Source organism: Grus americana, chromosome 5, assembly GCF_028858705.1.
Source record: "Grus americana isolate bGruAme1 chromosome 5, bGruAme1.mat, whole genome shotgun sequence".
Classification (NCBI taxonomy): domain Eukaryota; kingdom Metazoa; phylum Chordata; class Aves; order Gruiformes; family Gruidae; genus Grus; species Grus americana.
The window spans coordinates 30076593-30089926 of NC_072856.1; the positions used below are offsets into that span (position 1 = coordinate 30076593).

At 42.3% G+C, this 13334-nt stretch overlaps 1 protein-coding gene across 1 annotated transcript in view; it reads right to left on the minus strand.

The window, feature by feature from the left end:
* Window positions 1-5834, minus strand: part of LOC129206744 (cytosolic phospholipase A2 epsilon-like) — a 33141-nt gene extending 27307 nt beyond the window's left edge. The window contains exons 1-2 of the mRNA XM_054826522.1: window positions 5808-5834; window positions 5323-5358 (exon numbers count right to left, since the gene is read on the minus strand). Of these exons, the coding sequence (XP_054682497.1) occupies window positions 5323-5358; window positions 5808-5834 (63 nt within the window). The remainder of the gene's footprint in view (window positions 1-5322; window positions 5359-5807) is intronic.
* Window positions 5835-13334: the final 7500 nt, after the last annotated feature.

Consider the following 13334-nt stretch of genomic DNA (forward strand, 5'->3'; position numbering starts at 1 on the left):
GAAATAGAAGCAACAGATTTCAAAACCACATATGAGTTGAGAATAGGTGCTGAGAGTTTGATTTGATGAAGATCCCTTCTTTCTAACACTGCTCCGTTGCTGTTATCGCAATAAACACCCTTACAGCACACGCACGGGTGTCCTCGCCTCGCACACGCCGCTGCCCGCAGTAGAACAGACTGTCTCTGGGACACCAAACACCGTCACAGGAGCTGCGCAAGTAGAGCTAAGCGACCACCATGCACCAGCAAAAGCTCCTGCACCGGCACAGGCTCCCACACGCAGACTGAAGGGCCAGAAATGCAGCTGACGCTGATAAAATACCTCTCAGGAAGACTCTGATCCATCTCTGATCTTCAGCCCCGATTCCCAACAGAAAGCTAAAAACCCTTTCCAGAGCTTATCTTGGGAATGAACTCACAGCTCCACTAGATATCAGACACCTTGGGCTCAGAGATATTAATTCTATAGTTCGTAACTTCCATGGCTCATATTAATGTCTTCATATTCCTTAGGCTATAAATTAACTCTTTCCCCATTTCACCTTGAAGATAACTACTTAACATCTTTCTCTCCTCTCCCACACTAACACCTCCTCTGTTTCATAGGTACCATCTTTCTTTTTAAAACCAATGTATGTACAGATATCATTTCTCTCAACACTTGCTTAAAATTGGTATTTAGCTTTGAGTCTACTGATTCTGTTTTAGAATAGAAACAGGTGTTTTGTGACCAAAAACTTGTCTAATCTTTCCATCTACACCAGTTTGTAAGAACAGATATTAACTCTACCCATAAACACTCTCACTCCTCCATTCATAGACATACTATACCCTAGTAAAATTAATACAGTGTCCTAACACAAACACATACGTTTTATTACTTTGCATCTGAAGTGCCTGTGTTAATCATAAGGAGCAAACGTAAAAAGGATGTAGTGATGTTAACTAATAAAATGTACCTTGCTACTATTTCCTTCATACATACTATACATTTTGCCAAACCATTTGTCTTTCCAGCTGTAGCACAAGGCTCATCGCAAAGTGTTTCAGAGTGCATTGAGAAAGCAACTGGGACCACGATGTGACACTGGACACTAACACAACGTACTGAAGCAGGCCCTTGTCCTCAGCGACGAAAACCTCAGCACCTCTGAAAATGCAGCAGAGATGAAGAACAGCCTCCAAGAAACAGCCTGGGTAATCCCTGGCATATCCTGTTGCACTTCCCTTTGGGTCGGCAAGAGGCCTGAAGATTCAGAGTTGAAGGTCAGTGAGACAACAGGAGGAGGGTTGGAGCAGTCACTGAGATGGGCGCACTTGTTCTACGTTATCTTAACCTGTCCAGGCTCTAGCACAGCGCACAGTTTTATGATACACAGTTTGCAAGCACTTGAAGTGTCAGCTGTGGGACATTTCAGCTGTCTCAAAGAGTATATCACACCTCTGACTGCTCATTATCCCAAACACGGCCACAAAGGAAAACCTGGACAGACACATCTTGAAAGAAAAAAACCTAGTGGTTATTTGTTTGGGGTTTGGTTTTTTGTTTGGTTTTGTTTTTTTGGGGGTTTTTTTGTTTTTTTGTTTTTTTGGGGGGGGGGGGGGGGGGGAGGTTGTTGGGGGGCACGGAATTACAGTCTCCAATCTAAAGCAACCAAAAGACATCATGCTCAGACTATATAGCTGAGCTGCCAGAACTGCTTTTCTATATGCGTTACCTAGAACTGGGTAAACACAGAAGGGATCAACAGCGAAGGCTTGTCTACCCTTGCCAAATCTACTGACATGTTTGCTACATTTATGCTTGGTATTTGCTTTCTCACCCAATAAATCCTAATCATTTTTGCCCTCAGCAGTGCTATTTCAGCAGAAGAGGTGGAGCACATCTTTACCCAAGAAGGATGGGGCTTGCACCCCTTGAATACAGAAGAACGGACTTGAGCAGAAGTTCCCATCCCAGGGAAGTGCTATAGCCCCTAGGCTGGACACTACTGTAAGGGAATAACCTTTGCTCAGTTCTACAAAAACAAGCACCTGGACCTCTGCTTGGTGCATCCCACGCGGATAGCGGTATCTCCCTGCAGCCCTAAGGGGCACACGGAGATCAGATCTAAGAAGGGTGTTTCTGTGCTCAGTTGTCCCCCCTGTTAGCTGGATGTAGCTATTTATGCAGTTGCCTGCTCAGCTGTTACAATTCCCATTCTGGTGTATCTAACTCTCCGAACATATTGAATCAATCCTCAGTGCTTCATTCTGGGTTGTAGAGCCCTTTTCCCATGCTAGTGACTCAGAAGTCAGACCTTATAGCTCCTAACTTTTAGGTACTTGAATGCTTTGTCAAGTTTAGCTGTCAGCAACTTAAAGTTCACACAGAAAAACTGTTGAGGGGCATATCTTAAACTGGATAATCTGCTAGTAATAGGCAATGACTTCCACATCTTTCCCTTTAATGTGATGATGACCGTATCACAGGCTGGGTAAGTTCTGAGGCCAGAAGCCTCCGAGGTCAGTTATTACGCACACTTCGACTTTCAGCTTCTGTATTTATTCCGTCTGAGACATGATTGTTACCTCATAAACCGGAAACACAAGCCAGGCATTTTAATAACCGCTGTTGAAACTACTTAAATATATAAGATTGCAAACACAGGACTTGGTCACACTATCCTACGTCAGATAAAAGTTCAATTAAGTCCTGTGGCACACTTGTGCAATCCTTACATATCTAGTCCCAGGGAAGTCAATGGGAGCATTCACATATGTCAGGAGTGTTCATCCATAGGAATAAGAGTTACATAACTGGGCCCTAAAATTGCTCTGTTTCAGTAAAATTTCAAGCCTATACTTCTACAAATACCTTTTATAGATTTTTTTTTTTCTTGAGTGAAACACATACAACATCCCCAAGTTAAATCAAGAGAAAAAGCAATTATCAAGTAAAAAAGCGTGTCAGATCTGTTCGGAGCAGAGCACTTTTCCCTTAGCTTTCTCTTCAAAAAAGAATAGAAATCTCACCATTATTTTAAAAACTATGAAGACCAACAAAGAAAACAGCCCTGTCAAAGAGTGGCAGGACTTTGAAACAGATCATTGCCTTGCTTCTGACCTGGGTTAGGTATGTGGCACCTTTTAACTTCAAAGAGTTTTGGAGCCTTAAGGGCAGGCAGGATTTCATTATGTTACTATGTCTACCACCTCAGGGAAGGTCAAATGCATAAGAAACACTTTTCCTTGTACTACATATTTTGTATTTATTTCACTCATTTTAAAATATCCCCTAGCTGGGTCTTATTAAGTCAGAAGTAGTCACCAGGGTTGTTGCAGAGTAAAAACCAATGGAGCAGCAGTGACTCAAGGCTTGTTTCTTTCCAAGAGCTATGTAAAACTTGCGTGGCGTCAGACTGCCACATTCACGTGATTTTTCTTCTCTTCCTGTTTGCAGCCCCACAGCTGGCCTTGCAAGTTAGAATAAATCCAAATCTTAGAGGACAAACTAAGTCAAGCATTTCCACAGTTCAACATGGCTTTTTGTCAAGACCACACTAGCCTGTATTATTTTAATATGATATTGTAATTTGAGTAATCTAAAAAGTATTACTTTTTTGACTGGCAGCTAAAGGGCACTACCAACATTTTCTCATCAAATATTTTACATATTCCCTTTAACTGAAATGGCCACTCAATTTTCAATCGCACACATCCCATGGGTTGCCTTGAAACTGACTCTGATGTTGAAAGTTGGTTTCCTTAACTGAGCCATTGAGTAACAAAAAACAAATCACATACGCTATTTTTATACATTTATCATCATAAATACCAACTTTCCTGGCAACAAAAGTTCAGGTCCTTCCTGATTTGTGCCTCCGCGAACCTCAAAGAGTCAGGCAGAAAGAAGGGGCTCTGGGTTCTACTCTAAATTGAATGTACTGTATTCAGGTCAGTTCTGCCACCCTCAACACCCTAAAGACAAGATGCACAATCTAAAGCCACTGAACCGTACAGGTCTCACAGCTAGAGATCTACTAACAATGTAAAAAGCACGAAGGATAAAAAAAAAAAGCTTGATCCTTCAAACACAGGTTAAGTTTACAGGACTAAAAGTAACAATTTTTATGATCCTACCATACTTCCTTAAGGCTACAAGACTATACAGAGGCCTAAACATAATTTTTAAAGCTACTTTTTGAAGAAACTCTGCAAAGTCTTTGCTTTACCACAGCATTTCACTTCGAACAGAGAAGGCAAGCGGCTCTCGGGCACAATCAGACATCAGATACTATCAATAACAGCAAACCTTCACGAGGCAGACCAAATTTACCATCATTGAGGAGAATCTCTGTATCACTGCAATCCCCCATGTGGAACCAAAGCCCAAAACAAACCAGGCTGGGAAACCTCCATGTCACTGAAGCAGGGGCAAGAGCCCATCTTCGCCACTACAGACCCCCAGAGAATTGCCACTGATGCTGGCAGCCCCGAACCCGTTGCCAGGGTCTGAAGACAGCCCCATCCTGTTGCCACTGCCGTTGTTCCCATTCGCTGGCTCACAGCAGCTTATCCGATATATTTTCCTTTATGCTAATACCTGTTAACGTGAACAGGTATTAGCGTATTGCTAATTAGCATATCTGCTAATTGCCATGGGAGTTTTCATTTGCCTGCACAAAGAATTCATCCTCAGTTCAGCCTTTACAAAACACCTTGTAGGTTTTTTTTCCCCACGTTCAGAAAAGTTTGGGCACTGCTCCCACCTTCTACCAGGCTGATGAGATTGGGCTTGTCAAGAGGCTGAACACAACACACTCATTCCACAGTTTTACCTGTTCTGACGCTGTGTTTTTAAACGCTGTGTTACACAGAGAATTGCAAGCTGTACAACAGGTCATTACAGCACAAAGAGAGACTACAAGCAATACTAGAGCACTAAGAACAACTGAAAGACCCATTTAAACGGTCTTCTTACGAAGCAATAATGTGTAAGACAAGTGGGCGTTTCATCCAAAGAAATCAAAACGCAAAAAAAGGGAGAAATTAAAAAATGCATGTAGGTGAAGTATAAACCAGCCCAGATACAGCGCAACACCTACTGACACCATCACAAGCATCAGACACTGACAGAGGCCAGACTAGGCTACTTAGTTTACTGAAAGCCAAGGCAATATTTCATCTACAAAACTGAAGTCACAGCTCAGCTTTGCAGTGTTCAGTAAATATTGCAGTACAGTTTTCCCCCGAGCCATTGAATTCCTAACATTTTTTCTGGTGATCTACATTCAGCACTGGACAGCATTTAATGAAGGGCCAGCTAATTACTACCTACCGTTCTCACCGCTGGTGCTGAGGTGCCCGTAAAAGTCTAGGAAAAACAACACAAGGTAAAGTTAAGAAAACTAAGCTACGCGTTAAAATCTTATTTTAGGCTGACATTTAAGAACATCTCACGTTCAAAGTCATGCTTAGAGCTATGTTCATTAACAACACTCATTAGGTGCTTTACCAACCACCAAACCCATCAAAACTCTGTGCCAGCTTCTTACTTCCTCGACATTAAGCTTTTTTTAAGGAAGCACAATAAGTAACGTTGTCAGCCCTAAAACATAGCTTGAAAATGCAGACACGCCACGAGGTTCTGTAGAGGCTAGACTAGGAAAACCGTCCTTGCAACCATGAGATCTGAGGAACAGCAAATTTACTTTCCATGGATTGCCCATACGCCTCAAACAGTTTGTTCTCCGCTGTGATCAACTGAACTGTGATCAGACGATTTTACCCACTTTATGCTTGCTATCAGCTTCTTTTGCTTACCTCATTTGAGCTTAAATTTGATCCCATTGCAGTCCCGGTTGCATATAAGTCCAATGTTAGAAGATACCAAGTCGTACAGCTGGCAGGAACTCCTCATGCAGATTAGGGGTGGAGGAATAGAGATTTTATGATGAGGCGGTCCTGCCCCACCCCTTTATTATTTCCAGTCATTAGGCAGTTCCCTCCCTGCTTCCTGCAGCCTATTAGAGCACCTCAACTGAGTCAGCAAAACAAAGAGCGATTTCTTTTCTACCTACTGTGACATTTGGGCCGGGAGGACACTGAAGCCACTTTCTGCCCAGGGATTGCTTTCTTAAAAATACTACTGCTCATAAAAAGTTTTGCATTTATGCAACAATTCTAACCCCCAAGCAAAGCACTTGTCACTAACTAAATACCAGCTGTCAGAGTATCTCCATGCGGCCACCATTGTACTGCAGGGTACTGGAGAGAGATCTCAACGGCTTCTTTCCAAACCATTAACTCAAATACCTGTAGCAGTCTTCCTGTAGCCACATGCGCTTTGTCAAGGCAAGTGACCCCATTAGCAGTGCCACAATTAAGTGATTGTGGGACCCATGCTCCTCTAAAGCTACATTGGGCATCTCTCTGCTACGCTCAGTCACCTCACCACGTGCTCAGTATTCTTTGCCTGGATATTTAGCACGTAACTAGAAAAAAAATGAATGCGAGTCCGGGAAAGCTTGCAGTTTGATATTTAAATGCAACAAGAGGGAAGGGAGGAGCTATAAGCAGTAGGTGGAAGGGTGAGGCAGGAGAGAGGGTTGTGCTCTCCTGCGTGGGCACAGGCAGCACAGCAGTTCACCCATCCTCAGAGTTTATTTCAAAGGGATCTTGTGTGCACTCGCTCCAGCGGTCACCATGCGGGGAAACATCGGGGCACAAAACCCTCCCTGTGTCCTCTTTACTCTGGTGTGCAGTGACTCACTGCATGTAAGAGCAGCGTAGCCCTAAATTAGCATATATGTGCAGGCTGGTAGATTTTGGAGCGTGCAAGACCAGACGCTGGCTCTGCCACGCTCCTTCCTGCCACTCTGCTTGATGACAGGAGGCAGTTAGCATTCACTCTTGCATCACAAGATCCAAGTAGGGCATGGGGAATGGTTTGGTATCTTACGCTTATTTTTAAATCAATCTCATTCACATTGATGAATAATTCACTTCATGCAGGTAAAGAAACCTTGCAAACTGCAGCAGACACCACCTAAATGCACTGCCCCGTGCCATGGAGGCCAGTATCAAAGCAATTCTGCACAAAGGAAGAAAGGAGGTGTTGTCCAAGGAACTTCGCCACAGTAAAATCCTCTTTTTACACACAAGTTGCTTCCTTCCATGTTGGTATCTGTGCGATGCATGTGAGATAACTGTTTAGAAGGTCTTATGCAAAATATGCATTAGTACTATCTGGTAGTTTCCATCTAAAGCATTTAATAATCTGCCATGGTGGGTTGACCCTGGCTAGATGTCAGGTGCCCGCCACAGCTGCTCTATCATTGTCCTCCTCAGCTGGACAGGGCAGAGAAAATATAGTGAAAGGCTTGTGGGTCAAGATAAGGACAGGGAGAGATCACTCACCAATTACCATCACAGGCAAAACAGACCCAACATGGGGAAATGAATAATTTATTACCAAGCAAATCAGAGTCAAATAATGAGAAATAAAATCAAATCTTAAAAACACCTCTCCCCACCCCCCTACCCCCCCCCCCCTTCTTCCCAGGCTCAACATTACTCCCAAATTCTCTACCTATGCCCCCACAGCAGCACAGGGGGATGGGGAATGGGGGTTGCAGTCAGTTCATCACACATTGTCTCTGCCACTCCCTCCTCAGGGGGAGGACTCCTTACACTATTCCCCTGCTCCAGCGTGGGGTCCTTCCCACAGTAGACAGTCCTCCACCAACTTCTCCAATGTCAGTCCTTCCCATGGCCTGCAGTTCTTCACAAACTGCTCCAGTATGGGTCCCCACGGGGTCACAAGTCCTGCCAGCACACCTGCTCTGACGTGGGCTCCTCTCTCCATGGGTCCACAGGTCCTGCCAGGAACCTGCTCCAGCGCGGGCTTCCCATGGGGTCGCAGCCTCCTTTAGGTGTCTCCACCTGCTCTGGTGTGGGGTCCTCCACAGGCTGCAGGTGGATATCTGCTACAACATCAACCTCCATGGGCTGCACGGGCACCTGGAGCACCTCCTCCTCCTTCTCTGACCTTGGTCTCTGCAGAGTTGTTTCTCTCACATCTTCTCACTCCTCTCTCTGGGTGCTGTTGCAGTTGCACAGCAACTTTTTCCCCTTAACTATGTTACCCCAGAGGTGCTACCACTGTTGCTGATGGGCTCAGCTTTGGCCAGCAGTGGGTCTGTCTTCAAGCCAGCTGGCATTGGCTCTGTTGGACATGGGGAAGACTTCGAGCAGCTTCTCATAGAAGCCACTCCTGTAGCCCTGCCACTACCAAAACCTGGCAGCACAAACCCAATACACCTGCTTCTCACTCCATAGTCACACCTTGTACAGCCTTCTCAATAGATATGGAATCAAAGCGAAATGGCTTATAAAAGCTAAACCTGCAGCATCTGAAATGCTTCTTGAAAGAAAGACCAAAAGGTATTTCCAATGGACATGAGTATCTCTCCTCCAAAGACAAAGTATCTCCCTTAACTTCTGCCTTTAATACTTTATATCTGTGTTAAATGCTTATGAACAAATTCATAAGTGGAGCATTCACAGCTGAGAATCATTTACTTGTGCTCTTGCAAAACTAGTCTTTCCAGCTTTTGGCTTCCCTGGAAAAATTCCAGTATTAAAATTCATTAAAAATAATGTCATCATTGCCATACCCAAAACATGTTCCTAAATAATTCTTCCTCTCCTGCTCATGATGACCACCAAGTTTTGCAGCTGACATTGTCTTCCCTTAACCACTGCTTGTTGAAGCCACACAAGAAGGCTTTGGAACATAATAACTGTAAAGCTTTGTGCAAGTCAAGAATTATGATCTCAACAGTTTTTCATTCATGCAGTAAGTTCATGATAGAACTAAATGTTACGGTCATAACACCCATAACAGTAAGTCTTTGTCATCACTAAGAAAATTTTAACCGTTGGTGGTTTACTCACTGATGTCAATAAGGATTACACCATCTGCTTCAAAATAAATCGTGATTTTTGTAGTTTGTCCCACTGGCATTTTAGAGGTAGAAATGTGTCCCTATGGTTATGATTTCAAACAGATTACTACTTCAAAGGTTAAGTATCATGTTGGAGTTTTTGCATTTTTCCTTAGTTCTTCCACAATTCAAGGAGAATTTTAAAGACAACCATCAAGCATCCATTAAGTAAACTCATGGGTGAAGTTACCCAAAGTCAAAAGAGCCATATGTTGACTCTTTTTAGCAATCACATTTCCAGAGTAAATAATTTAAAATTGGTAGTGATCCTCATATACATGCTTACACTCTCACTTTGCTTTTTAAAGACTAGAGAGACTGTGTTACTGATGAGGGAACACACAGCTGTCTCTCTAAAGCTCTGAGCAATAACAAGGAAAGTAAAAAGGAAGACAGAATTTTCCTCTGCTCTCCATCTACTTTGTAGTGTTTATTTACATGCGCATGATTTTTTATCTGTGGCTTAATTAAGGTAGAGTGGAGCAAATATAAATATCTTGCTGATCTGAGGCAGTAAAAATTAATCTAAACTACCCTGTTGCAAGCACTAGTTTTCCCAACATGATATTCAGATAATTGTACATCTAATTACAACAGGTTGCCAGTAGCAATAACAGCTGTATCCAATATCCCACAATTATCTTATATGCCACTTTGTCACCTTCTGATAATCCAGGACTACAGCAATGTATGACTTCATATTATTGCAAGAGAAAAGTATCCCTGTACCACCCTTAGGATGACAAGGGGAGTTGGTCATCATTTAAACACCTTGAACATAACAAGAACGGTAAACATCCAAAAACATGCTAGAGGTGTTACAAAATGATAGCCAGATGTCACATTAGAAATGAAATACTCAGAATTAACAAATAAAGCAAATCAACAATTAAACAAATATAGCATCAGATCTATAGCTGGGGATTCTCCCTGGCTGTAGCTTTTCAGTTTGTTTTCCTTTTTCTTTTTTTTTTTTTAATGATTCCATAAGATACAAAACCTACACAGACCTCATCCTGCCAATCAAACAAGAGAGCAAGCAGTCCAAGTCAAATTCCAGTTACACAATGGACTTAAGCTCAATAATCTTAGCACACAAGAAGATTTACCATGGATTAAAAGTGTCACTTCCTTCCCCATGGGATCAGATTTCAGTCTCTGAAAAATTCAGCTTTGGCTAGATACTTTTTGGCCTGCCACTAATTTAGAGCAACTGCCTGGCGTTCAGAAAAACAAAAACAAAACACACCACCACACAACAAAAACAGATATCTAACTTTCACATTAATATGTTAGCATTTTATTTGTATGTTTATACATACACCACACCTCCAATATACACCTGTCCTTCAATACTCCACAATATCCTTTTCAAAAATCCTCTATCAAAATAGATGTTTTCTATCACATAAGGTCAAAAAAAAAAGTCACATAAGATGCAAAATGGTCTTCCCAAGAAAGGATGCTTGGAGAAGGTGACGGGGTATACAGGTTAGAGAAAAAAGCCTGGAAAATTTTGTATCATCCATTTGTAAATATGAGACACCTTCCATCTGAGTCTAAATTCCTGAGAATGAAAGGTGCAAAATCAGTCAGTGGAGAGAGAGATCACACTAGCTGATTGCGGGGGGAGGGATTATATTTTTACTTAAGGCACTATTCTGATTATGGTATATATGAAGGAGGACTTCTGCCTTCAAAAGACTATTGAGAAACTTGATTAAAATGATTCCACATGCCTTTGAAAGATAAAATCTCGCTCCACCTACTCACCGGAAGGAATTGGGCAGTTTTGCCATCCAAAAATCATCAGTAAAGTATTGGCCCAGCTGTTCCCAATACATGCAATCCTGCCTTCAGTTTTGTTGCAACAGAATCTCAGATGCAATCCTTGTCTCAACAAGCTCACAACCTTTATCTCTGCCCCTCCCTGTGCTCTGTGGATCTCAGCATCCAGCAGCATCTCTCTACCTTTGCAGGAACAGCCTGAGGTCGCCTGACCTTTCCAGGTTCATTCAACACTGCAGGCACTGTTCAAGCAGCTTTTTCTTTTCCCTAACCCCATCAGACCACAGGCGTGAGGAATACCAGCAGCAGCCTGCATCAGCTAATTAGCCACTAATTCCTTTGGCACAAATGCAGCAAGACACATAGCCCAGGACCTTTACAGGGAAATCTAAAGCCAATTTGAATCTGAACCAATTCTCAGAATATCAGGAAGTCACTTCATGTCACCAGCTAATTAAGGGGGTAACTTCATCTACAGTCAGGCTGAGAGATGCCCGAGTCCTAACAGAGACTGTAAAGATTCACAGCTAATTGCTTACAGGATTGTGCCATTACCTTTAGCAGAGCTTGTGTGACAGGTCACAAAGAGGTGTCTTCAAAAAAAGAAATTGTTGTTGACCTACCTGGATTTTAAATAGAACAATTATGCCAATGCTGAATCACTTTGAAAAATCCAGCTGATAGGTCACTGAGCCTCAGCTCCTTCTTTAAAAATAGCAGCAGTAATACTAATGTCTCTCCTTTGTTATTTTTGATTAATAGCTGGCAAGCCACTTGAACAAACATCTCTTCCCCTGTCCTTTTACAGTACCTTTCACCATTATATCTCAGGCAGGATTCCGAGGTATTGCTGCAATGCGAACAACGTGAACAGGTTTTAATAGGACAGAAAAAGAAGCCTTTCCTTTCCCAGACAAGAAACCAAATGAGTCCACTGTGGAGAAAACTCACAAGCCACCAAGGTAAGACCAGCGAGCTTGGCGAGCCCAGGGAAAGAGTTAGCCTCGTGCAGTGAGCCAGGTCCCAACTCGAACACCAGCGTTTGTCTGACTTTCCTTCCAGTCAAAATATCGAGCTGCTAAGCTAGGCAATTTGAGCAGCCTAAGGTTTTTCAGTGGCTTGCTCAACAGGCCCAGATTTCTTAAAGTGGACTCCCTTTCCTAAACTCATTCTAAGCCATCCTAATTTTCTGGATCTGCTGCCAAAACCACACATCACCACCACACCTTGGGTGAGTAAAGCTGAAGACCCAGTGCCAAGTGTTGCAACCACCAAAAACCAGTCGGTGAATACACCAGATACAAACTGCACTGCCGCTCTTACATCTTCCTGGAGCTGTAAAGATTTTCAAGATTCATTTTTAAAATACTTAAAAGATACTTAGCAAAAAAATTTAATCAAGTTTTTAAACCCCCATTTCATTATTGTTTAAAAATAAACTTATGAATAAAACTGAGCTGTCAGAGCGACATCTTCCTTTTCTTCTTTGCTTACAGAAAACTATTGCCATCTTACTGGTGAGACATAACATCAAATTATCTAAACCAAGGACAAGAAAAGAGAGTGGAAAAGTGGCTTTCTGGTTAAGAGGGCAGAGTTGAAAAAGAAAAGTGTTGTTGGGCTTGACCACCTCAGACTCGTGAAAAGGAGATGCAAAGGTTACTGCCAACACTTTCCTCTTATGAAGGGAGACTTTATTGGTTTGATTCATATTGCAGCAAAGCTTGACAGGAGACACCTGCTAGCATTATCTCCTGTTAACTGATCTGATGCACAGAAAAAGGACGGTCTTAGAGGTAACAAAGTATGATGTTAGCTCCTGCTTAATAAGCAGAGATCTCTAAGACTGGATGACAGAGCCTTCTGACCATGGCACATGAGAGGGAGACACAAGATGCCACACTCCCGGGTAATGCCGGCATACAGATGGAGGCACTGGGGTTTTTTATACTTACACCAGTGTAATGAATGACTGCAAAGAGGAACAGAAAAGACTGATGAAAATATAGACACATACACAGTACTAGCAAAGTGCTGCATTCTGTGTTACTGAATAAACCTCGGTGTTTGCAAATACCAGTATTTGGACTTGTAAACCTCTACTATCATCCCAGTCATCTACACTCTTAAAACCAGAGTTTCCTTCTATTTTTCATTTTCCACTGTTAAGTGGCAGCTTTTCTTTCATCCTTCCTCAAAGGTCATTAGCAAAGCTCACAAATGGCTTTGTTCCATCAATACTTGATTTCTCAGTATGTGAATCAAGAAGCATTTTTTCTCAGATCAACTTACTAGCTGAGCTGAGTCCATAGAACTTAAAAAAATACTTCAATGATTGCATCTATAAGACTTATTTTTAATAGATTATGCATAGGTACTTAGTATTTGAATGGTAGCTATTACAGTGTATGTATATTGATATATACAAGAGAAAAGAAGATCTAAGAATGACCAGTTAAATACATTTTCTTAAATAAGCATTTATCTAAAATGAGTATGAAAATCTTGTGAACACTCCCCTGTCTGTGTTCTGGATGGCAGTGGGAATAAAACT